This window comes from Onychostruthus taczanowskii, unplaced genomic scaffold (genome assembly GCF_017590055.1).
Source record: "Onychostruthus taczanowskii isolate IOZ18803 unplaced genomic scaffold, ASM1759005v1 scaffold37, whole genome shotgun sequence".
NCBI lineage: Eukaryota > Metazoa > Chordata > Aves > Passeriformes > Passeridae > Onychostruthus > Onychostruthus taczanowskii.
In genome coordinates, this window is record NW_024501126.1 from 2,357,980 (window position 1) to 2,384,721 (window position 26,742).

A 26,742-nucleotide genomic window follows, 5' to 3' on the forward strand; every position below is an offset into this window, starting at 1 on the left:
ACTTCATGTCAAAAGTGAGGGAGAACAAAAATGTGAAAAAAGAGGCTGATGCCCCATAAGTCACAATGAAACCTTCCAGGCAATGCAGATATGTGGGGAGTCTGGGTCAGACACTGAGCTATCTTTCTGTGTCCTTTCCAAGCCTGAAGTCACTCCATCTCCTAGTAGAGTAATATGGGATCCAGGAAAGACAGATCATTCTAAATGGCAGTAATTTAAATCCTCTGCTGCATGATCCAGGGAAAAGAGAGGAAGGAAAAGGCAAGGGAATCTCTGCAGCTCACATGTAGGCTGTGGAGCTCTGAAGACACAGGAATCCCAGTTGCCCAAAGCAGTACCAAGGGAATTTTATCCTATGCAGTGTGAGACAGCATGCAGAATTTAACATCTTATGCAGTGCCTGATGGTTATGTTTCAGACTACACAGTACCCCTCCAGGCCTGCCAGCTAGTGCTGTCCTTGGTAGAGAGTCCTGCCTGGTGGGATTGGATGCTCACATTCTGCCTCCATCACCCTCTGTCCATGCACACTGTTGTGTGTGCATTTAGCCAGGCACTCGCATTTCAGAGCCTGGTTGCTCAGTGATCTATAAGCTGATGCTCATGCCGAGGAAACTGAGGTGCCAAGAAAATGACTGGAAGCTTTACAGGACAGTGGAAAGCAAAGAGCACTTGGGTGGCACTTTCTTCCACAGGGGATGATGGCACGAGGAAGGTGAGCTGCCCAAAGCTGAGGTTGAAGGGAGCCCCCAAGTCCCCCAGGCAAGGTTGAGAGGCAGCCACACCTTCAGGAAGCTGCTCCCCTGCAGGCAGCCCTCCCGGGGCAGGGCAGGGGCTGACAGCCACTCCCCAGCTCTCAGGGAACGCCTTGTATGTGCTGCTGCCAGTTGCTGGGGGACGCTGACATCGTCTGTGACAGAATTAGAAAACCTTGAGCAGAAGGACACAAGTGCTAAGTCAGCCATGTGCTATATGTGGCGCACCAGTTGGTGCCTTCTTTCCCCTTCTTTAGATGCTCATTCCTTTGCCTGCTCCTTCAGCAAGGTTTGACTTCAGCCTACACTGCCCTGTGACTGCTACGTGCCTCTGGCTGCATTCGGGCTAGCAACACCTTACGCAGCACCTAAAGGAGCCAAGAGACAACTCTGATCCCTGGAGCCAACAGAGCCCTTCATTTGTCCATGCAATCCAATCTTTGTGCCATTATATAAAGCTGTGTCCAGTGTTTACCTATCGCTGCCCTGTTTCCCACCAGCTGCAAATCCCATGGGGCTGCTCCTGGCTGTCTGCTGGTGACACCCCTACGGTCAGCTCAAGATCTCCCATGCTGCACCCTGCTCCCAGACCACCTTCCTGACAGGCTCCTATGACCAGGATCTGTAAAACATGCTGACCAGGCAATTTTTCAGGCTTGACTCTCTTCTACACAAGTTGCTACAGCTTATCAGGATGTTCTGCAGCTCTGAGCATCCTGGATAGCAAAAGCATTTGCTACTTTGTTGAAAGTGGCTTCCATGCTGTGAGCACTAAAAAGCCAAATAATTAGCAGATTAATTAGGCAGTCTGTGGCACACAGCCAGCATTACAGCTAAAGCTGAGACCTTAAAGTTTGCTGGAAGTGGATCTCTGGCTTAATACTTAAAGCCAGTGATGAAACATGCAAGAATCAAACGAGACAAGTCCCTCTGTCTTGTGGCAAAAAACACACATTGAAGAGAGCACAAGGAACTCTGCAGCATCTTGGTGTGGAAGATGCAACCAGTCTCTATCAGGTCAAGGACTGCTCAAGCACAGTAAAATGGATTATATATTCTTTCCAAACCTGTTGTGAATTATGATAAATCATATATTCCTGATAACTGCCTAAATACCCAGTTCCTTCATGGATTTTATTAGGTTCTTGGCTTCAAACAGTCTTCCAAAATGTACCATTAAATTGGTGTTGGAAAAAACCATTATTTGCATGTATTAATGTTAATTTCACTGAACCTCCCTCCTTGTTTGAGTTAGTAGGCTCCTCCATTAATATCTTTGTATTTACATTGGAAAATGAGACCATTTCTCATTTATGGGCTGGATTTGTATCATTGGACAGCTCCAGACCACTGCAATCTTTCTGAGATTGCTGCCTGCCAAATGGTACATGTATACTTGTAATTTTTCCTGCTGACATTGCAGCCACCCAGCCTTCAGAAGAGGAACACAGCAAATATTTAATAGCAACAGGTGTCAGATAGGAGTTGATCACAGGAAAGAGAAAACACATTAGCTGAACTTATAGCAAGCGTGCATGGGACAGGAGAAAGTCTCCAGGAAAAGAGTGGAATATGCTGACTGCACTTAGGTGTTTGTAAATAGTCTATATTCTCACATCTTGCCTGAAAGCAAACCCCATCACAGCAACCAACACTTCCCCTGGTGCTTGATCTGGTATACTGCCATGAACTCACTAACAATTCCACTAAACAAATAGGGAGTTAATTGCATTTTCAGGTATTTTAGACAGCAAAAGGCAAAAATCTCAAAGGGAGTTCTTTATGAAATAGAGCAGAAGCAACAGCATTCACCTTTCCTTCCAACAGCCCCAGGGTTTGCACAGTCCCCTGACATACAGAACATCTTGTCTTCTACTTCACAGTATGCATTTAAGCCATCAGCTCCCTCCTCCTGAAGAGGGGCCTGGGCTACAGGAAGCCTAAAACAGAACTCTCCTTTTAAAACTGGACCAGAAAGACAGAGATCTCAGAGCAAACACACAGGGAGTGCAGCCCAGGTATTCCCATTTCCATTTTGGTGCTGCAATTGGTACACTTCTCTGTGACTTTAGCCTGACAAAATTAACATATTCCACTTGGGAAGTGTCAGAATGAATCACTTCAATAATCTGGTTGAAAAACACACTTCCCTGATGTCAGTTCAACTAAATCCAGCCCACATGCATAGAAGATTTGCATTGGCCAGAACTATATCCTCACCAATTAAACCAATAAAAACCAAGCAAGCCCCAAGCAAGCCCCCTGTGTCAGTGAATAGCAGGGCTCATGTAGCAGGACATGGCTTCCAACCAACACCTTTCTCACTACTGAATTTTCTGGGCCCTTGGGAAAGCTGAAGTTTCATTCCCCTCAGCATGAGCTCCTCTGTGGGAGAGCAGCATCCATGCACTGCCCAGGAGCTGTGAACCCAAGAAGGCAGATGGCCATGAATTCTCATTCCAGCTGCTGCTGCTTTCCCTTGGACATAGATCTTGGCAAGTCCTAGCAAGTGCAAGGGAGACCTTGGATTTTGCTCTGGCAATTCTGCTTGCAAAAAGTGCCTGCTAAAAGTGAAAAAGGAGACTTCCTGCTGCAGCCCCTGGAACCCACAGCCTAGGGTGAGATGGCACAGCACAGCCAGAGAACTGAAAACCTCAGCTCCCATGCCAGATCACAGAATCACAGAATATCCTGAGTTGGAAGGGACCCACAATGATCACTGGGTCTAACTCCTGGCCCTGCACAGAACCACACTCTGTGCCCAAGAGCATTGAGCAAACATTTCTTGAGCTCTGTCAGGCTTGGTGCTGTGACCACTACACTGGGGAGCCTGTTCCAGTGCTTGACTACCCCTTGAATGAAAATCCTTTTCCTAACACCCAACCTAATCCTCTCCTGACACAGCTGCATGCCACAGGGACACATCTCTGCATCACCTGGAATGACTTTGCTCCCTGGGGACATAGCTGATGTGCTCCTAGACATGTCTTGGGACACATCCAAGCTTGCCAGGCAGATAAACCCGTGGTGTCCTGTCCCAGCACCAGAGAACTGACTGGCTCCAAATCCTTAACCCAGCAATTGAAATAAGGACTTGCTATCCTCCTCCTCCCCCATACCTGTTTTATCTTCTCATCCAATCAATATACAATTATTTTGGGTCAGCACACCACAAAACCACCTTTACCAGCAGAATGAAGCATAGCCAGACACATCTGCACAGGCCACAATTGTGCAAAAAACCCACTAAGGTTATTCTTCATTCTTTAAATCCTTTCTTCCTTTAAAATATATATTTGGTGGTGGCTTTTGGACTTATTTTATTGCAAATCACAGGTGATCATAGAAATTATTAGATCATCACCAATTTTTTCTTGCAATTAAAGTTCTCACAGGTGCAGTGATGCATAAGAGTTGGTTTAGACTATTTCCATCCAGGCTACACCTCCAGGATTCATTCTACTGATGGACTCACTGAAGTTTGGCTTGTGCAATGTAAAACATCAGAATCACTAGAGATGCCCTCATCAGTCCCCTTGCCCACAGGCTCCTGCTGATCAGCAGCAGTGCAGAGTCCATGCTAACACTTTCCCAGACAGTTTAGCAGAGCAGGAATCCCTCCATAAAGCATCTTGGAGGCAGCCAGCAGAGCTCATACATCACAGGCTTAAAGGCAGAGAAATGGGAAATAAAGTCCTTCCTAGTCTGTGTTCCCTAAAGCAGAGACTGAGCCAAGCCTTCAAATTATATCCATCAGGACAGGTCTACTGATTCAAAAGGGATGACTCAACTTCCAACAAGTCCCTTGCTCAAGGTCATGGGCTATAGCAAAGAAGAGATCTGAGCATGATCCTACATGAAAGTATACCTTTAGCCACTCTCCATCCCTCCTCTTGGTGTACATATTTTTGGTAAGTTTACTTAGGAAGGTAAACTTACAAAAAAACCCCACATTAATTGAAAATGCAAGTGCTTGGATATCCTGCCAGATTTTGGATGCCCAGGCCCTCAAGCTTTTAACTTGTTTAAGTACAAAACATTCACCTGTTGTTCAGGAGACAGAAACACAGGCCCCATCAAAAGCCTTGCACTTACTAGCACAAAACTTCAGGAGTCTGGAGAGTAAATAGGAGAGGGATTGCTAGATAAGGGAGGAAAAAATCAGTGCTCTGGGATTTTTCTGTGGAAAATCTCAATCATATGCATTCAGGGAAATCATCAAGTTTAAAGAGTTAGAAGCTGTTTTGCTGTCATGGAAAAAGTCTAGTGAAAATACAAAAGCCACCTTCTCCTGAAAGCTGTGTCTCTTGGAGAGCATGGAGAGCAGGGACATCCATCAGGAGACTGAGGGGTAGAGAGATAAACAAGGGACACAGGATGGCAGGTGAAACAGGTGAAAACAGAAGTGTCTCCATTGCCTGATGGCTAGTTTACAAAAATAAATCTATTACAAAGGGAAACCTTTCAGTGTGGGAAAATAGCATTCAGCTGATCTCTGTTTCATTGGGGCACAGCTTAACCCTAGGAGAGGAAAAAGAAGATCAAAGATAAAGATTAAAGGAAGCAGTTTTCAATTTTAAACACAGTCTTAATATGATGGAAAGGAAAAGTAAGAACTGAAGTAAGAAGCTGAAAGACACCCAGGGTCAGGTCAGGGAGAGATGCCTTGGCTGAAGGTACTGCGGTGTTTTCCGTATTTGTCTGCTTTATTTTTAAACACCCAGAGCCTTTGCTTGAGCAACACTTCCTTGAACAAAAAGGAAGCAGAGGAGGAGAGAAGGGCTGTAAAGAGAGAGGCTAATGGGGTTGGAAAAATATGATCTCCCCAGCCATGAAAGTCAAAATTACTGTTTGAAACTGAATCCTCCTGGAGTACTACACAGGCATGGGGGAAAAGGGGAAGGGAGGGAAGGAAAGAAAGATTTATTACTTAAGCAGAACTAAACTTCTGATGAGAAAAAAGACCGTTCGATCCATATCCAAATTTCAGATCAACAGCAGATCTGAAACTGGGCTTGTTATATTTCCCTCTCCTTTGCATGCATAAAAAAGACAGGGAGGTGGACGGTGTTTTAAAGGGGAAAAAAGTCCCTTGATCTCATGAAGCCCTGAACTCTTATATTCCATTTATAGCTCTAGCTAGAATGACATCCCCCTTGATTATCAGGCTGTCCAATCCAGCTGCATGTGTCAGGACTGTATGAGGCACTAAGTGAAATATATATATGCCCTTACAGGGTTTAGCACATCGGGTCCACCTCCAGGGTACAGGCTGTAGCTCATTCTGACCACTGCTCCTCTCCCAGGAATCACTTGTTAAGTGGTTTTTGTTTGGTTGGTTGGTGGTTTTTTTTACCTTTTTTTTTTTAGGGCACTTTTACTTTCCAGTTTCAGCAACACAAAATGGCACCAAAGAAGGACGTAAAGAAACCAGCCGCGGCACCAGCGCCTGCGCCAGCACCAGCACCTGCACCTGCACCAGCCAAGCCCAAAGAACCCGCCATCGACCTCAAGAGCATCAAGGTAAACGGGAGAGCGTGGGCTGAGGGAGCCCAAGGGGACAGGGAGCAGAGTCCTGCCTGAGAGCTGCACTGAAGCCTGGCGTGAGCTTGGTTCCGGTTTGGGGACTGCAGGGAAATGAATGAGTAACCTCAGCCCATGGATTTGCTGAGCTGCCTGAGCTTTTGACTGTTTTAGTAGCTGTAGGGTGTAAGGCATGGTGCATGCTTTAACAAAGGAGTGAAGCCTGGACATGTTAAAAATATGTTGGAGTGTGGACCTCAGAACTTTTTATTCAATTGGTACCAGTCTCACCTCTTTGGTAAAGATAAATTTAAAATAAACACACAACAAAAAAACCCCCAGAAATACCCTAAAGTAGGTACATGAGGACAGGAAAGGGGTTATTGAAACATGAAATACAATGTTTTCCCATAGTACAGTACAAAACGCCATCTTTTATAGTTTAAAATTCTTTTCCAAATTTTTGAACCACCTGATGACCCTCTGGTCATGTGCATTGAGATCAATATAGCTTATCTTTAAAAGCAACGAAACAAAACTGTTTAAAACAGAGAGATTTGGCAGTTTTGCCTATTTTCTTTTCATTTGCACTGTACAACAAACATTGGTGAGACCACGAGCAAGAAAACCATGGATGGAAGCATTTCAAGTGATTTCCTCTCATTCTTACATGTCTGCTGACAATTTACAATTTGCTGCAAATTGAAAGCAGCAAAGAGAAGGAGTTTTTTGGAGGTTTCCCTCTGACTGCACTGTCATTTGTTCTCATAATGTCTTTAGATTTTGCATGTCAACAAACAGCACTAACTGTTGCCCTGACACTTTGAAGAAAACTTCTCCATTTTGGGAGATTCTTTACTTAGGAAAGAGGAGAGGGAGGCTAAGCAGTTAAGAGATGAAGAGACAGACTAGTTTCTCTGAGTAGGACTATAAATAGTTATTCTGTACTTACCTGGCAAGCTGATTGGTCCCAGGACCAATTTGCTAAATTCTACATAAAGAATCATGCCTATTATGGGTAAAAGAAGGACAAAGACTACTAATAGGACATATATATGATGAATTGTATTTCAGATACCTGAACACATAGAGTCCTGAGATGTTAAGTCATTTAGTGAAAGTTCTCTAAGTTTACTTTAATTTTCCCAATATATACTCAGTATTCTTCTAAAAAAAAAAAAAAGTATGTATCTTCTCATAAGATTGAAGCTGAAACCATTGAGAAGAGGGAAAAAAAAAAAAAGACATTTTGAAATACTTAAAATTTTGAAAAGTACATGAAAAAGCCACTAGTTTTGAGCATACTGTCTGAAAATTAGATTAGGCCTCACATTGCACTAGATGATGGGGAACCAAGCTAGATTTCCTGCTAAATAACTTAATATGATTTGATAGCTTTCTATGTCCAGTTAATCAGGAGAAAATAGAATTTTGAACCCCATTGAACCTAGCTAATCTATCTTCACACAAATAATAATATATTATCAGCTAAAAAATGTCAAATTGCACTCCGAGGCATCTTTGCAGTTCACTCCTTTACCCAAAGGAAATAGCAGCAAGAAATATACACTGGTTGAACAGAGAGATATCTCCAGGTTTTGTCATATTCAGACTGATAAAAAAAAAGATAGCATTTAGGGAGACTTTCTTTTGAAAGATACCAGAACAAAACATTTTCTTCCAGGGTCCCAGCCAACCACCATGGGTTGTTACCCCTTTTCCTATTTTGAGAGTTCAGGCAGTGAAGGGAAACAATTTCAAGTTATAAGTAATTTGTCTAAGATATGTGGCAGAGTCAGGAATCAGTTTTCTGAGTCTTAGCCCAATCTCTCAATTATTTCTCAGTTCTTCCATTCAATCACCAAAATCTCAGCATGATAAAAGTTCCAGCACCATTTCCAGCAAAACTTTGGAGGCAGGGAGTACTGGAAAACTAAGGTTTTATCTGGGACTCAGTGAATAATCCTGACCCAGGGCTCTTTGCAGTGATTTACGAGACATGGAGACAAAACCTACATCACTTAAAACAAGGGGATCCAGTGGGCTGTGCTTCACTCCTCAGGGAATTGCAGCCATGCCAGAGCTTGCTGCTTAAGAGAAGTGACTGGGAATGTCAGGCTACACTGCCATGATGATTTGGGGAGCCACAGAGCAGCTAAACATACAGAAAGGCTTTGTTAGCTTTTATCCAAGCCCCTCGGTACAGCTGGGGTGGGTAAGGGGAGAGGTGCCCACCAGGGCTTACAGCAGTCAAATAAACCACTTTTGGCTGTGCACTTCATTCTTAGCTGGCATTACAAGTCATAATAGCCTCCAAAACAAACATGGTGCTTTACAAATGTGAGTAGTGATTCTCTTGGTGGTACCTCCCCACTCAGATGCCCTTCTTGGCCCATCTGCAGGGAATCTGGTTTTCTGGACTTTTTGGAGCACACATTTTGCAACTTTGGCACTTTTTTCCCTCCTTCCTTAAGAGAACTCAAGTTGGGTTTGTCTATCACCATCAGAAGCTGTGATAAAGTTGTGACAGGTCATTCACTCTTTTCTGTTCTTTATTGATCTCTTTAAATTAACAAAATTAGAGCAAATATTTGGTGATTTGCTAGTGCCAACAGCAGCTAATATATCATATTTTTCAGCAACATCTATTGACTATAAAACTGAGTCACAGGAAGACCCAACTGGCAGACTCAAATCTCTACACTCAGCCCTTTTACAGCTCACCTTGGGCTACAGTATAACAACCATAGGAAGAGAGTGAAGGCAGGGATGAAGAACTTGCTTTTTAATGGAAATGTGAAGACCTATTTCCCTCTACTCAGGGAACAGTTTAAAAACTCAATCTTTGCACAAGCCTTTCCAGACCCAATGTATATTTCCAACTTTCCTTATTACTAACATGTCTTGGATTTGTATTGGCACAAAAGTTGAAGATTAAATAATAAATGAGAAGAGAACAGGGCAGTGGAAGCAGCTGAGAGCCGTCACGAGGAACCAACCATGATTAAAATCAAAATGACCATATAGATAATTTTTCTTAAGAGACCCCCAAGAATTCTGCAATTAAAACTGTGGCCCAGGACACTCCTAAAACCACAGTTTATGTGTTTTATCAACCTTCTTCTCCCACACAAGCTTGAGTGAGAATAAATGTTTAACTCATGAAAAGCACTACTGTGGGTCTATTTCTGCAACAACTGGGATGAAACATGAATAATTCAGATGTCTCATGCTTGGTTTTGCAACTAAGGCAGTGGGAAATGGATGCATTTCCCATTGCACATATCTGTATAAATTAGTTCCTATTAACAACAAGAAAAGCATGTTGGGTTTCTGGTGGAAATCTAAGGGTTCTTCCCAGCACATGTAACCAGCCCTTGGACAGAGCCCAGGCTCATAAAATCAACCAGGATGTTTTGGGATGCAAATGCTGAAGATGCTGAGGGCAGTGCTTCACAGGCATCCACTCTGCAGATGGTGATCTGAATGTCTAGTGCCCTGTTCTGGTGTCACACTAGCTCCTTTACTTCAAGGATACAGCTGAGTATCTTCTCTTGAGTAGAGACAGAGATTGGGCAAGTGTCCACACTGGAAGTAAGGTTCAGGGGTACACAAGGCTTCCTATGCCTGCATTTTCAAGACTGAAATCCCAGGACATCAATAATGCCATGCCCAACTGCAGGTCAGCCACCCAAATGTTTAGCAGACAAACAATTAAAAGCTACCAACTAGTAAAGACTTGCTAAAATCTTGTGTAACTGTGTGATGCATGGTGATGATGCCTGTTGCATGGAAGCAAGCCTGTGATTGTTTCTAACTGCAGAGCTCTTAAGGCAGTAAAAAGTGTTTCTCCAAACATCCTTATTTCTTGTTACATTCACTACTTGAGTAGGTCATCTCTGAAGAGATATTGCTTTGGATATAACCAGAGAGAGAGAAACTCACTAAAATGCACTGACAGAAAGCTCCTGGGCTAGAGGACAAGCAGCACTGTAAATGTCAGCTGAAGCACTTGGAGAGCTGTTGTGCTGCAGACAAACTCTACACGAAGCCGTGGAGTGAGAGCAGGAATGTCAACAGTGGCTTTGCTCAAAAGTGCTAAGGGCTTTTTTAGGAAACAGCAGCTTTTTATTTGAAACTTTTGGCTCAGGTCTTCAAATTGTGCCTGATCTTTCTCCAGCTATGACTCCAGAAGGATGCCATGCCCTAGGACAGGTGATCTGTTGGACAAGGTCACCAGTCCCAAGTGTCCTTACAGGTAGGAAGGGGACAAATGTCAATATGAATTAGGTCTTAAGAGATGTAAAGGTGCCTCTCTGATGCCATCCCCACCAGCTTCCTGCTACTGCTGTGGCCCAGCACCATCCAGGATCCAGCCCAGAACAGCCCCAGCCCCAGGCTCTGTGGACCTCACCAGTGACACATCACAGCCCACATTGCTGACAAGCCCAGGACAGGCAAGGCACAGCATAAAGGTGTCCCAGGACAGACCACTTGGCCAAGGACTGCTGCACACCAAACATCCCCTGGGCACACTGTTGGAAGCTACACACAAAACCCACAGCCTAGTTTTGTTTACAAAGTTTTTGGAAGAACTTTGCTTCCCAAACTGCTGCTAAGCAAGGAGCCCATCAAAAGTAGAGACTACCTGCCTATATTAGTAGACACTTTTCCTTAATGCTGCTAACTGGAAAATTTGTTTGAAAAATATTTTTTTTTTAATTTAAACAAGATCCAATATTAGTAATTCACAGCTTTAACAGCATTTAAAAAAGAATACCTGTAGCTTTGGATGCTCTGGTGAATGGCAGACTTGGGTAGAAATAGCGGAAAGCAAATTACACAAAATGTAACATTTTGAGAGCTCACAGGATAACTCCAAGCTTAACAGGAGTTATATGACAGAGCCTTAGTCCCATCAAAACAACCCCACAATATTTCTAAAATACTGTTTTAAGCCCCTTCAGAGCACAGAGATGTTGTAAAAGATAGTAACAAGATACTTGAGTTAATCTTACATAAGGCAAGAAGAAGGTGACAAATTTAGCCAATGACAAGCAGAGAAAGAAGTTGTCTGTAAGGAGATCTGAAACAAGCAACCTGGAAATGTGCCCTTGTTTCACTAAGACTTTATTACATCTTATACCCATTGCCAAGAAGCACTTTCAGCTACTTGGAGAGCTGTTGTGCTGCAGACAAACTCTACACGAAGCCATGGAGTGAGAGCAGGAATGTCAACAGTGGCTTTGCTCAAAAGTGCTAAGGGCTTTTTTAGGAAACAGCAGCTTTTTATTTGAAACTTTTGGCTCAGGTCTTCAAATTGTGCCTGATCTTTCTCCAGCTATGACTCCAGAAGGATGCCATGCCCTAGGACAGGTGATCTGTTGGACAAGGTCACCAGTCCCAAGTGTCCTTACAGGTAGGAAGGGGACAAATGTCAATATGAATTAGGTCTTAAGAGATGTAAAGGTGCCTCTCTGATGCCATCCCCACCAGCTTCCTGCTACTGCTGTGGCCCAGCACCATCCAGGATCCAGCCCAGAACAGCCCCAGCCCCAGGCTCTGTGGACCTCACCAGTGACACATCACAGCCCACATTGCTGACAAGCCCAGGACAGGCAAGGCACAGCATAAAGGTGTCCCAGGACAGACCACTTGGCCAAGGACTGCTGCACACCAAACATCCCCTGGGCACACTGTTGGAAGCTACACACAAAACCCACAGCCTAGTTTTGTTTACAAAGTTTTTGGAAGAACTTTGCTTCCCAAACTGCTGCTAAGCAAGGAGCCCATCAAAAGTAGAGACTACCTGCCTATATTAGTAGACACTTTTCCTTAATGTTGCTAACTGGAAAAATTGTTTGAAAAATAATTTTTTTTAATTTAAACAAGATCCAATATTAGTAATTCACAGCTTTAACAGCATTTAAAAAAGAATACCTGTAGCTTTGGATGCTCTGGTGAATGGCAGACTTGGGTAGAAATAGTGGAAAGCAAATTACACAAAATGTAACATTTTGAGAGCTCACAGGATAACTCCAAGCTTAACAGGAGTTATATGACAGAGCCTTAGTCCCATCAAAACAACCCCACAATATTTCTAAAATACTGTTTTAAGCCCCTTCAGAGCACAGAGATGTTGTAAAAGATAGTAACAAGATACTTGAGTTAATCTTACATAAGGCAAGAAGAAGGTGACAAATTTAGCCAATGACAAGCAGAGAAAGAAGTTGTCTGTAAGGAGATCTGAAACAAGCAACCTGGAAATGTGCCCTTGTTTCACTAAGACTTTATTACATCTTATACCCATTGCCAAGAAGCACTTTCAGCTGGCTGGTTTACCTCAGAGCACTTAAATGTCAAGTAGCAAGGGTTTAAATTACATTAATACTCCAACAGTGCCACTGGGAGGCATGTTAAAACAAGAAATGCCTCCAAAAGGGCTCCAGAGCCTCACATCTTGTGTATCCACAAGATTATATACATTCCAGCACAAAAGCAATTAGAAATGGAACATGTTTACCAATGAGCACAGCTGAAGGCACTTTCTCTCCTGAAGCTAAAGAAATGTGATCATGAGTGCAGCAAGAGCACATATCACAGCCAGACATTTCAGAAGGGCACATTAGTTAAACGTCAAGGCTCATCCAAAAGTTTCTGCACAGCTGCAAAGTAACTGTGACGTTTTAAAGAGCTATAAACTGGAAAGTTACACAAAATGCTTAGGAAAAAGGTCAAAGTAATCTGCAGTCAAGTCATTTAAACTCAGAGATATTTCTGAAGTATTCTTTTAAACTTCATAGTCTCTCACACATGCAATTTTCTCTCCTGTATTAATGGGGGTTGTTTTTATTCTTTCTTCAATTGTGTTTCTAGGCAGCTGTGTTCTCAAAACAGACCTCAGTTTCTCAAGAGCTCTTCTAATGTTTCTCTGCCTCATACAGCAGGAAGCTCAATCCATCAAGCTGTTAATTCTTACTTAATTGAGAAACAGCCTCTCTAAAACCTGTGGCAGTGATTGCACAAGGTATGGAACTGAGGTGAGAGATGGGAAAAGAACAGCCTGCTTTTCAGAGGGGTTTGGAAGCTGTGTAATCCTGCACTCAGTGGTGTCTACTAGAAAAGATGTGCAGCTGTATTAATCAAGGAGCATACATTAATAGTGAGCAGGCATAAAAACTACTGTAGGCACAATCCTATTTTAACTTCATTTAAAAAAAAATTAAAATCCCCTCCAGTCCTGAAGAGAAGGCTAAATATACAATGAGTATCCTAAGAGAATTTCAAATTTCCTTCTCTCTGATTTTCCAAAATATCCAATATGTCTTAGTCTCTTTTAAAGAGACAGTTTTCCTTTAAATAGCTGGTAATTCTCTAATAAACTCCTAAGATGATTCACTTCTTGTCACTCATCCAAAAGGTAATAAACAAATTCAGCAGCTTAATGTTTTAACTCCCAGCAGCTCCTTCTCCCCAGGCTTTCCATCCTGTCAAGACCTTTCCTGAGTTACAGGGAGCACAAGGCAGCTGCCCCTCAGCACAGCTGTGCCCAGGCCCAGTGCCCACCAGCCTAAAGAGGTGAGCACAGCATCACACTGCAAAGCTTGGGGCCCTAAGGCACAGAAACCAATGATTTGTGGGAAATCAGGAACTTTGTTAATAATTTTGATTTTTTTGTGGATTGGGTGTCCATTTAGCTGGTGAAAAAGAGTTGCATACAACCCATCAGCCCCACCCTTTAACTGGGACCTGGTCAGAATGCCATTTAGCTGGTGAAAAAGAGTTGCATGCAACCCATCAGCCCCACCTGGTCAGAATACCTCTGGCAAGAGAATTACTAGAAGGCAGTCACAGACAATGCAAGGAACAAAACAAATTAAAACACCAAACTCAAAACACACCACCTTTGGCACAGATAGCCCTCTGGATAACAACTCTGCCCATAAATAAGGGCCATATGAATTTAGAGAAATCCAAGTCATTCTGGTCTTTCATGTGTGCTGCAGTTGCTTGAACCTTTCATTATTTTTGCCAGGGGTGGGGCATTCAGTTTTTGTTAAACTGAGCTCCCTAAAATATCAAAATCATCCCTAAAGCCTCAAGACTCAGTGTCCTCTGATAATGCAGAGAATACTGCCAGGATCAGAACAAAGACCAGATCACTACAAAATATTTGTCCCTTCTGAATTTTCTGAAAGCTCCTTTTAGAATTGGAAATCTCACCTTTAATTTCTTTTAAGGAGTATTTGAAATATTTTTAATCTAGGCCATTTTGTAGCTGCCCTTACTGAAAGCAAGTACACTTTAATCCCCCAACAGATCTACTGTCTTAGAGCAAGGTAATTCTTAATTTAAGTGAATGCAAGATGCCCATGCTAGAATATTCCTCCCCAGTAAAACTCTGTCTAGTGAGATGTTATTCAAGGATCAGTACTAAAATGAAGGGCTGATATGGTGCACTAGTTTTTCCTCATCTGAACTCTGAGTCAAACTCCCATATGGTCAAAAGACAATCATCTTATATGTAGGTCCTCTCAGCTGATAATATTTGATAGCCCATATAAGCCAGATGACTCATCCAGGTATCTGGTTTTTATGCCCATGACAAATGCACCATGATTATTTTCTGCTTGGCGTCTTTTGGAATGAATTTTGTTGTAGCCAAACATAGAAATTATCTGTTCAAGAAAAGGAGTCTAAGTTTTCCCTAAAACAAAAACAAAAAACCAAATCAAAACAAAAAAAAAAATTTAAAAAAAATTTTAAAAAAATTCATATTTGATTTCAGGGGAACATTTCCTAGTTGCCAGCACTGGAGAACAAGATGCTGGAGACAGAAAGAAAATTCCACAAAAAGCAACATACTTTGGTGGTTGGGTTGACCCAACCACCATTTCAGCTCTGCCAAAGTCTTTCAAGAGCTCCTCTATTAATGCATGGGGACTGATGGCCAAGATCTTGAGGAGTTTTCTCACCTGCCTGAATTACAGCCCCAGCCAGTGTAAATCAGGAGCTCTGCACTGTGCTAAACCTATGTCAGCAAACCCAGGGCAAAACCATCAGCCCCCTTTCTGTGCAGCCACACCCGATTGTGGCTACACCATCGTGAACATATCCCTGCAAAACATTTTTGCTATTACAAATAGCAAAAAACTACCAAAACCTAGCAACAAATCAACCAAAAGCAAAAAATTGTCAGCAGAGCTTTTTTCATACTCAGTGTATTTCCAGACATTTCTAAAAAATTGCAAATCATTTGTTTGAACAGAACATTTTCCAGCTAAAATGGCAAGCTCAAAAAAAATCTTTGCAGTTGCTTTTTTTTTTTTTTTTGATAGGAGATAGGAGGTTAGTATCTTAAATCCACTTAATTTGATTGCTCAGTTTAGAAACACCAGAGAATAATCTGATTGAGTTTGATTTTCTCATTCAGAATATTCAACATACTAGAAAGACACAATTGTAAAAGTTATGCTTCTCTTCAGGGTAACTAAGCAAGCTACAGGAGAAGGTTTTTCTCACTAATCACATTTCATCATTAGACAACCAGGAACAGTGACTTTTTAGCAGAGGCAATCAACAGAAATTAAAAGGGGGGATTTGAGTTCAGAACTGGGAGTCTGTTGTTGTCACACAACTATTCCCACCATGGCTTCATGACACTCTTGATCTTGTTGTGGCAACAGGGAATGGTAGAAGCTTGGAGCAAAGTTTGCCAATCCTTTTTACAAGTCATAACATCCATTGAGATATTTGACCTGGTCGTGGGGGATGCTGCATGGTGGGCCTTGGTCTTTGCTGCTAAAGAAGCTGCAGCCTCTACCTCCTGCTCCCTGTCTGTAGGCCCACCTTGACCACCCTGCAACCCAAAAAGCAACACCATTCCCCACTGTGAACAGTCATCCTTCCAGTTCACAAAGGCTTTTGGGGTCCTTAGCTTCTACCACAGCTCCTCCTTTGCCTCAACCTCACAAACACCTGAGCAGCATCACTTCTGTACACACCTGTGAGCTCTAAACCCAGCACCCTGGTGCCCTGCCTAACCCAAGCCTCAGAGGAAAAGTATCCTAGAGATCCCAGGCTTCTATGAATACAGATTTCCCACTGCCCTGCAGGGTACATCTACACATCAGCCATTAAATTCATATAATTGGCTCCAAACTACGCTGGTGATTTTTCCCTTTAAAATGTTAAAAATTTGGAAAACGTGATCAGAGTGTGCAGAGGAAGAGCTTCACAGCAGGATTGTCAGCTTCTTTGCTGACAGATAACTTTTCTGCTCAGTGTCAACAACAGGAACCCCTTGAGCAGACAGGCAGCAGCACTACTCATCTAATGCTGGGCCCTGGATTATCCATGTAAGGGGTTGAGCAAAGCCCAGCAAAGATGTGAGGACCATTCAGCTGCATCTCACACATCCTGCAAGCCACGTGTGGAACCAGCCAGCTCCTCACCCTCACTGCTCCTGACTCTACAGCTTATCAGAGAAATAGAATCCTTCCCTATAAGGAAGTCTTGGTAGGTCTGGACAAGGAATATCTCCTCCTGATGGTATGGACCCAGAAAGTGCTGACATGAATCAAACTTATTGCTTGTCACTCCCTGCCCCTCTTCATCCTCCTAAAAATAGCCATCATAAGATGTCTATCAAGACATGGAGCCTCCTGTCACTTTGCCCTAAGAAAGCTAAAGAACTCGCCAAGGGGAGGGACCTCTTCCTTCTGACACCTAATCCAGGCAATGCCGTCAGCACTACTGGATAAATAAGGGGAAGGAAGGCAAGGAAAGCAGGACCACTCTCAAGATCTCTCAGCTAATCCTTCCTGCCTGTCTGCTGCTCTGCATTTCCTACTCAACCATGGTGGGTGCACTGGAAAGCTAATAGTTAGCAGCCAGCCAGTGTAGTTTACAGAAGTAAATAGGGCTTCCTGCCATGTTAGGTCTTGGGGGGTGGGGGAAAGACAGTCCAGGAGACAGTTTATGTTTGCTTGGTTTTCCTGTTAAAACCTAAAGGTTTTCCAGTTAGCCTCCAGTTCTGAACCAGGCAATAGTAGTGGTGCAGCTCCCACCGCTTCTGACAGAAGGGTTACAATTTCCTAAGCTTTGTTTAATCAAATGCAACCAGCTAAAGTGGCAAGGAAAAATCATATTTTATATAAGCAAATATCATATATTAGTACGTTATGAAACAATGTACCATCAAAAACTAATTTAAGACATAAATTTTAAGGGAATAATTTAATTTCTATATTAATAAAAAAAGGCTGCTTGTTTAGAAATATTACTTCATATTGAATAACTAAAATGGATCTATTCTAAAACAGTAAATGGACCTGATGGTAATAAGTTTTTGGGTTTTTTTTAGTTAAGAGACTTTCTATTTTTCTTGCTTCTTGCCACAGCTCTGTCTTTCCCTGGGATGTAGATTTTAAGGAAAACTTAAAGAACAGACTTGCTGGTGCAGTTTTTGTAGGAAGTTGCTAGATTAGGTTGCTATGGCCTAACTACATTAGGGAAGACAGAAGTGAAAGCGCTCAGGTACTTTGTGCTATTTACTTTCTCTCAGTGCATTTTCAGCAGTACTAGTTCTCTTTTTTCTCTCTCTTTTTCTCCCCATCTGCAGTCCTTCTCTGCTGATGAAATCAATGGTAAGTGAAATCAAAGTTAAACTTTATCAGGGGGCAGGAGGGGGAACAAAATGGCAACGAAATGCTAAATATTCACTAGCCTTAACAGCTCTTTTGCTATCTGCATTACTTCTGCACATTTGACAGGCCACTTTTTTGCTCTTCTGGAAGATGACTCATGGATTGAGCTGGATGCTTTAGAAAACACACAGGTTCTCCCCCAGCCCCCCTTCCTAAGCTATTTTTTGTGATTGATTTCCTTCCAACAGATCGAGTTCTCCAAGGAGCAACAGGATGGTAAGTTACAAGAGAGCTGATGCGTTTTACATGTGTGTGGGTTCAAAAAGTGCTGAGGGCTCAGACATTAACTTTTATAAAACAATGAGCTAGGACTTCATCTGATATAAATCACCACACTCTTGACTTCAGAGCAGTGATGACTTATGCTGAACAAGAAGGTGGCTGTAGATCTACATGTAATTTATCTGGATGTTTGTTTACATGCTGTCTGAACTGAGAAGTTTATACTGTGGTACAAAGAGGAAACACACTGTCTCTACTCTACTGAACATTCTTCACTTGTGCTCCTGTTCTGGCTCTTCACAAGGATGCTGAAAATAAGTCTTGAACTTGAGAGTCCCAGGGGAAATAGGCAGAAGGAGGACAACAGAAGGAGGAAATGGGCTGAAAATTTAACTTGGCTGCAGTGACTTTGCAATCTCACATGAACAGAAGATGCAAGAGTTCTATATGTCACTTTTGCCAGGAGGTGTTCTAGAAGGGGAGGAACAAAGGCTGTTTTACTGTAAAAATATTCTTTAAGTGTGGAAATAGTCAGCAAATAAGTGACTTGTGTAAACTGCTGCTTACACAATGGTGTGGATATGCTGCAATTCTTGAGCATCTTGCTGTATTCTTTGATTCACAAGCAACATGCAGCTTCCAAATTTTTTGTTTCAGTCTTCTAGAAAGAGATAAAAATCTGGTACATGAACAATAGTTCTCACTGAAGCTCTGGAAATCTAATTGTAAATGTTTCAAATAGGCTGAGAGATGCATTTGGGCTGTATTAAGTAATATTTAAAAATGTCAAAAACCATGAGCACATACATTAGACTGAAGAAAGTGTTTAGAACGGGAGATACAAGGATTTCCTAGAAATTCAGAGGGAGTAGAATATCTAGAAGCAGGTCTTGAGAGAGCCCCAAACTTTGTGAAGGTGAGCCTGCTCTCAGTAACTCCATCACAACAATAAGGAGAGGTGCAGTGCAACAAGTGAGACTGGTAACAATTCTCCTCTTGCAGTCCAAACTCTCTTGGTCACAAAAGAAGTCATTTGGACTCTTTCTTACTTCTTGATTCTGAAAATTTTACAAAAGGATTGGATGGGTTTATGGAAAAATGGCCTAAATTCAAAGCTGCTGGCAATATTTTAAAAGCAAAATATTTCTTTCAGCTTCCCCGTGCATTTCAGATCATCCAGCTGCTGTAACTTTACAATGGCTGAATCCAGCTGCAGAGCAAATAGAAACTACTTGAGAGAGGGAGAATTTCCCAGGAGCAGATATGCCCACCCTCAGTAACTATTTCTATCTGCACAGGCTGATGTACCAGCAGCTGGGTAGTACCATCCTCAGACAGACTTTGAACGTGCTTGCTCCAGCAGAGGTATAAACTAGGATTGGCCCTTAAAAAAAAAAAAAATTAAAGAAATAAAAACCCACAGCAAAGATATATTGCAGTGAAATGCATGCCTGAGAGACAAAAATCAATCAGTCCTTTTCTCCAAGCTGGGGAGCTGTGTTCAGAACCCAGCGAACATAAAACTTGATGGGATTTACAAAATGGAGAAACTCTCCTGTTGGCTTTGCTATTAGCACACTGGCATTGTTTTAGACGTCGCTGCAGCTAAATGTCATTTATTTAGCAGATGAAAAGCCAGATCATATGGTATAAATCACTACAGCTCCACCCATCTCAGCTGCTGGAGCTGATATCAGGAAGCTCTGCACTGGTCCAGAAGGCCATAATTTCATAGCCTGCAATAAAAGCTGGAAGGAAAGAGAGGTAGCAGCAAAGGGTTACAGGTGTCTCACATGAAACAGTAAGAGGATTAGTTTCAGACGTATTAGATTACAGCCTATCAGGCTGACACTGTGTATCAGCACTTTACTGGTGCCAGCAACAACTCCAAGGTGGTACAAGGAAGACTAAAGCAAACACATAAATACCTCCGCATCATGTCCCCAGCACAAGATGAATGAAAACATGATCCGAAATGTGCCTTCTTACTCCTAAACCTGCCACAAAGCAGAGTGAACATTACACAAGCTGTGGAACACAAAACCTGTGTGGCTGCTGGATGAGAATCATGGCCAAGGAAAAGATATTTTACTTGATTTACTTGGAGCTAAAGCACAGCATCATCAGACACTGCAGTGCAGAAGAGATCAACAGCACAAACCAAGATGCTTGTGGCACACGGGGTTCAAAGATAACTTTTTAGCCACACTGTTGACCTTTGTCCCCTCCTCTTTTCTTAAAGCCACACTTCTTTATTAAAATTCACTAAAAAGCCAAAAAATAGAGTAATATGATTGACGTGGAACTTCACAACAGAAGATGAAGGCTAGTAATGCAATGAAGGCAGCTGTGCTGATTTTGTAGGAGAAATGCCTGTACTTGAAGGCCTTGTCCAACAAGGGGAAATAAGTGAACACTGATCACTTGGCAGTACTGAAAGAAGTGAAGTTGCAAAGTGAGCACACTGGAAATGCACAGGAAAAAGCACCACATGAGTACTTCCACTGGAAAAGTGGAATATTCATGCATCTGTAAGAAGCAGGGACAAACTACAAAGAATAGAAAAAAAGAGGGAACAAACATATTTGGACATTCCATTGTAAGGCAATTTTAAGGGAAAACAACAGTAAAAACATTTGAAATCCACCTTCAAGTTTCCTATTAGCACTGTGTACTTGACATGCTGGGATTGCAGGCAGAACCCACTGAAGCAGGCAAAGGTTTTGCACTGCTAGGCACTTGACCATCCCAGTTCTCTGGAGAGATAAGGTGGAATGGATAACAACATTTTTACCATCTGCTGCTACATCATGTGAAGGAACCTGTTTTTGAATGACAGTGTTGGTAGAGAACTTATCGCTCCCTGTTCTGGAAATAACTACAGGGTCAATCAAAAAGCTATTGATGGCTATTAGAGCCAGGAAAGACGTGAATGGTAGATATAAAAGTTTAAAAATAGTGAAACCAAAATGTCAGAGGGGAGGAGTTTTTCTTGGGACTATGGGCCAAAGATTCCCCTGGCTAACTCCCTGAAGTCAGTGGAACAGTGCCAGGAGACAGCAGGCTCACATCTTTGTCCATAGGGAGCTGCCTGGCTCAATGTTGCTCTTCTCTTGCAGACTTCAAGGAGGCCTTCCTCCTCTTTGACAGGACTGGTGATGCCAAGATCACCCTCAGCCAGGTTGGCGATATCATCCGGGCACTGGGGCAGAACCCGACAAATGCAGAGGTCAACAAAATTCTGGGAAACCCCAGCAAAGAGGGTAAGTGCCCTACAACCTTTTGGGCTGCTCCTGAGATGGGGGAAAAGCAATCAGGCTACACCAATAGTCACAGCAGGACAGAGGGGAGCTTTTGCTCTGGTGAGGAACGGGGGAGACTACGCAACACTACATGGCATTTCTGCTCACTCATTCCTTTGGAAGAGAACGATGCTAATGGGGAATAGAGGAAAACCTTCTGCTTAAAACACACAGAATTCTCTTTAGGGACTGTTTTGGTGTCAATTCAGTGTAGGTATATCACACACCCATTGTTGCTCACAGTCCCTTAGGGCTCCAGCCTTTGCTTGGAGAGCTGTGGGTCCATTTCTAACCACTGATCCTCAGCTCTTCAGGTCCTTCCACTGCAAGGACTTCTGCATAAGCCAAGACATGCCCTGGGACTGGAACCCCACCTGTATATTTCAGCTGACTGGAATGGTCTTCCCAAAGCTCCTACAAACCAGGGCACACTGAAGCATACATTGCTCATTTGTTACTGAAGCAATTTTTTATTTCTTTTTCCTCCCTTTTAGAGAGAATAAGAAAGGATAAATACTATAATCCCTACTGTAGAAGCAGGTGATCCCTGATTCAATCATGCAGAACCATACTAAGACAGGCTAAATTATATTCACATCCTTTGGCCTGGAAAAGACAACTCTGAGGAACAATTCAGAAAGCTTTGGTACCAGCAGGAAGATTGAGGACTAACACAGAGATGAAATCATACCAAGACTTTCAGTCATTCCAGCAATAACTGACAATGACTTTGATATAGCTGCATAGTAAAATAGGTACTGTAACAACTGTGTAATGAAAAATATCTGCCCATCTATTTCCATCTATTATATCTTGTTCTGCCCAGATGAAGGCTGGCAATGGAAACATCCAGGAGGGAAGAAGAAAAAATAAAAAAATATTATTTTATTTAGCAGCCTTGCTCAAAAAAAACCCAAACCAAAACAAACCAAACCAAAACCAAAACAAACACACAAAAAACCACCCCAAAATAATCCAAAATGAGAAACACCTGGGGAAGTTCTCACTGAGGACTACAAGTTTTGGTTCATAGAGGAAAGGGGTTAGATGGACTATGCTCGGGAGGTCTTAAACCTCCATTGTGGACATGTCCAAATTTACTATTGGCAACCCAAAACAATGTACTTTTCTAATTTTACTTAGTTTATTCTTTTGCTAATACGCTCTGCCACCACATCAAAGAGACCCTGAAGATGCCAGTAACATGTGAGCAACCTCAGCAACTTTTCTAAGTCACTTCATCCCACTCTAGTTACATTTTCCCCATTGCTGGGGCTCAAGATTTTTGTTTGACTGTATTCTGCTGTTCCTTCACTCCCCAAATCTTTTCAAAGATTAACTCATACAGCAAATTTCATTTTTGAAAGAAAAATATAGCATGCACACAAGCATACAAAGCTATGTGAGAAGGATCCTGGATGTGAAAATCACATGGCTGTGAAAACTAACTCACAGGATAAGAGAATCCAGATTCTGCAAAAGAACTGTCAACTTTGGTGGCAAAGACTAGAGTAAATACTACAAAGAGCTGTGGAAAGGAGAGCTCTCCCACATCTGAGAGCACACATGCCTAAGGAATACACATACAAACACCTAGCATCTAACAACTGGTGGTTTTTTCCCAGAGATGAATGCCAAGAAGATTACTTTTGAAGAGTTCCTGCCCATGCTGCAAGCAGCGGCCAACAACAAGGAACAGGGCACCTTTGAAGACTTCGTTGAAGGTCTGCGTGTCTTTGACAAGGAAGGCAACGGCACAGTCATGGGCGCTGAGCTCCGCCATGTGCTGGCTACTCTGGGTAAGGGATCGTCCTCTCTGCAAGCACTTCCAAAGTGCTGCTCTTTGGAGGCATGAGAGAGGCAGGAAAGGTAGCCCAAACTGTTTGGAGAGGTAGGAGGCTACCAAGTCAGACAAGACTCTGGGTTTCCTAACTGAATCCACAAGGAAAGCAAACAGAGCTTTGGGGTTCCTACTAAAGAGCAAAGGAAAAGGCTAGGCTTATGACATCCAAATTCAGACAAGATTATTAAGAGTAACTGTTATTTGATGCATAGAGAGAAAATTCTGTACATCTCAGTGACATAACACAAATGGGCAAAAGTAGAGGATTTGCTGTATAGAAATTTCTTTACTCTGTAGGTACAACTAGAATCCCTAGGCATATATGTCTCTGTCTTAAAAAAAGTTAAAATTCATTAAACTCGTGTCATATATAGGTGTTTTTTCAGAAAATAAGAAAAGCCTTTGGAAAAGCTGTAGGTTTCAGCCTCAGTTCTGTGTGGAAGAATGAAACAAGTTCTCTCCACTCTCAGGTGAGAAGATGACAGAAGAAGAAGTAGACGAGCTCATGAAAGGTCAGGAGGACTCAAATGGCTGCATCAACTATGAGGGTAGGTACAAGAAATCAACATCCATCCTACATTTCTCCTTTCTCTTACAGTTTCATTACATTCTCAGGCAAATCAGACAAAGCTCTGGCTGAGTTAGGTCAAAGGCCTTGTGTGTGAAAACAACCATGGCAATATGCCCATCCTGCAGTCACACCATGCAAAAGACCCCACTCAGCCTCAGTAGAGGAGGCTCTTTTGGTCAACACCGAATCTCTGGATTCTGACTTTCTGTAGAGCAGCTGCAGTGATTGTATCCAATAGCTACTGTCTTATCACACTTAAGCAAGAAGAGAGCTTGATTTGTACAACATTAAGCACTTAAAGCTTTCTATCACCGTATCAGATCAAATCCGACCAGGCACATATTTTTGATGCTATCAGCTCATGAAGAGCTGTTAATTTTAGAGTTATTTCCCAAGGTAACATTTGCTGCTCCTTCTAACTAGCATATTTGTATTTTTCCACAGCATTTGTAAAGCACATCCTGTCAGTCTAAGAGGAATTCTCCAGGTACCAAATGGTATGTTCTTCTTATTTGTACACTTAGCTTCATCTGCTTGCTATCCATAAAGGCTTCTATAGACCCATGGCCAACAGAGGCTACAAAACCATGACACCAACATCTCCCCAACAATATGAAAAGAATAAAATGAGACTGGTGTCCAAAAGCAAAGATAGCAGGAGTGCAGGTTCCTTGCTTTTGTTCACAGCCCTGTAACTCATCGGTGTTTAGGAGATTTTTCAAACACAATGCAAATTGACAACCTGAGACATTTATCTTACAAGTACAATTGAGATTGTTTTTAAATTGAAAACAAAGCAACACCTTCCAATAATTTGTAGATTTATGTTAAGACAGAGTGGCCTGAATACTCACATAAGCTACTGAGAACAAAATAATCTTCAAACAAAATAATCATCTGAAGAAGAATATTGTCACAGAAGAATATTGATCAATAGCCAAAAGTGGGTTTCAAAAGTACAAATTTTTAGAAGTGCTAAAATTGTTTAGCACTTCTCCTACAAGTAGGGGAAAATAAAAACAACAACCCCTAGCCTTTATATGCTACTATTTTGTCCAGACAATGGAAAAAAAAAAAACAAAAAAAATCACAAAAAACAAACCCCAAAACAGCAGCTGTCTTTAAAATGCAAATAAACTTTTGTGGGCTTATGTGAAGTGTCAGTTATTCTATCCAAGGAAATACACATTCCCAACTGTATGAAACAAACACTCGAAACAGAAATCAAGGGCTGTTTGTCATTTTGCAATTGTTTCTTCAGCCAACATTAACTTCAAATACAACTCTCCCATTCCTTCCCAGAACAAGCCAAAATTAGAAAGACCAGATGGCACTCAAGATTTGCCTGAAATTCTTGCTCAGTCTGTCACCATCAACATGGAAACTGCATAGAACTGGATGATATGACTCCAACCCCACCATTTTTTTTACCAGCACATCCATGGACATCACCTTTGGTCACTACACTTTCATTGAAAAAACCCAAGCTGTTACTAAAGCAAACTACATGGAATAAACTCTGCCATCCAGGGTCCATCCATCCCAACCATCTCTTTCCATGTTATTTGCATTGAAACAATGTAATTTATTGGGAAAATAAAACATCCATAAATCCTTGTGGTCACTTTGAGGCTATGAAGTCCTTTTTTTTCCCATCTGTTCAAACCCACTCAAAACAGCATTCAGCAGTTAATTCACTTCCCTTGTACATTGGATACCACAAAACAAAGTTTTATAAAAAATATAAATATGGACATTTCCAGTAGGTCACTTCACTTGATCTTAATGAAAAATTCTTTCTTTGGGGTCTGGGAGGAGGAGTAATTAATTAGGGCACTATCACCAGCATCAGCATTTACAACATTTTTGGGAGAAGGAGACCTGGTATCTGTTGTCAGAACAGCTCCAAAGGTGGCAAGATCCAAAACCAGGCAGGGTGGCCCTGCTGCAGGGGACCATGCAGGGCCACTTTTCCCAGCAAAATCTCCTCTGTACTGCTCCAACAGTCGGTGAAGAGCACTCTTAGGAAAGAATCCTACCTGATACCTTTATTTACAGCTTTAGGGACAACCAGAAAGAGCAATCAGAAGTACAGCCACCCTGAAATGCTCTGTAACTGGGAACAGGCCCAGCACCAGGCAAGAAGAGGCCAACTACCCCTGCTGCAGCAGCAGTGGGAATAGCCATTGCTCAGGGAAGTATTGTTACATCCCTGCCCCTAAATGTTGCTCCTCTCTCTTCCTTAAGTGTTCATGAAACTGCCTTAATCCCCATCTGGGTCTCAGCCTGTTCTATTAAAATCCTACCTTGCCTTATTGAGTTGCTATGCACGAAATGGCCATAATTCAAGTGCCAACAGGTGCAGTGGGGGTGGCTGGCACCAGAATAAACCACAGCCGCTCAAACAACAGCTGCCTCTTTCCTGAGGCTTCCCAAAGAATCTCCCTTTTAAACCCTCACCATGCTGGTGCACAGGGCCAAATGAACCTGTGAATTACACCCTGCCCAGAGACTTCTGCCAGCAGATAGCTTACAAAGAGTTGAGGTTGCTACACTCAAAATGCAAAAAAACCTGGATAGAAGAAAGAAGTAAAAAGGAGTTATTAAACTTCATTCTGAAAGGGCATATTTAAAAAGTGCAGGACACATAAGCAGACTCAAAACACAGCTACACATCCTCAACATCCTACCTATACACCCATGCTCCAGGCAGTTTCTCTTTCCAAGAAACTGTGGACCTCAGTTGTTGGGAGCACAGTTTTTTTGGGAATTTTAAGTTTTACTAACTTCTAAAATATTTGGGACTCAGGCAACTAACA

The 26,742-nt window shown here is 42.2% G+C and overlaps 1 protein-coding gene across 2 annotated transcripts; it reads left to right on the forward strand.

Moving 5' to 3' along the window:
• The first annotated feature begins 5,994 nt into the window (after nucleotides 1-5,994).
• MYL1 (myosin light chain 1) lies at nucleotides 5,995-25,547 on the forward strand. 2 transcript variants are annotated; one of them, XM_041411659.1, is made up of 7 exons: nucleotides 5,995-6,277; nucleotides 18,174-18,201; nucleotides 21,327-21,470; nucleotides 23,135-23,308; nucleotides 23,823-23,900; nucleotides 24,368-24,420; nucleotides 25,226-25,547. In XM_041411659.1, exons 1-6 carry the CDS (start codon nucleotides 6,158-6,160, stop codon nucleotides 24,394-24,396), a joined length of 573 nt encoding a protein of 190 aa, XP_041267593.1. In that variant the 5' UTR covers nucleotides 5,995-6,157; the 3' UTR covers nucleotides 24,397-24,420; nucleotides 25,226-25,547. The 2 variants fall into 2 exon arrangements, with proteins under 2 accessions (XP_041267593.1, XP_041267594.1); XM_041411660.1 differs by lacking the exons at nucleotides 5,995-6,277; nucleotides 18,174-18,201 and adding exons at nucleotides 16,993-17,138; nucleotides 17,901-17,925.
• Nucleotides 25,548-26,742: the final 1,195 nt, after the last annotated feature.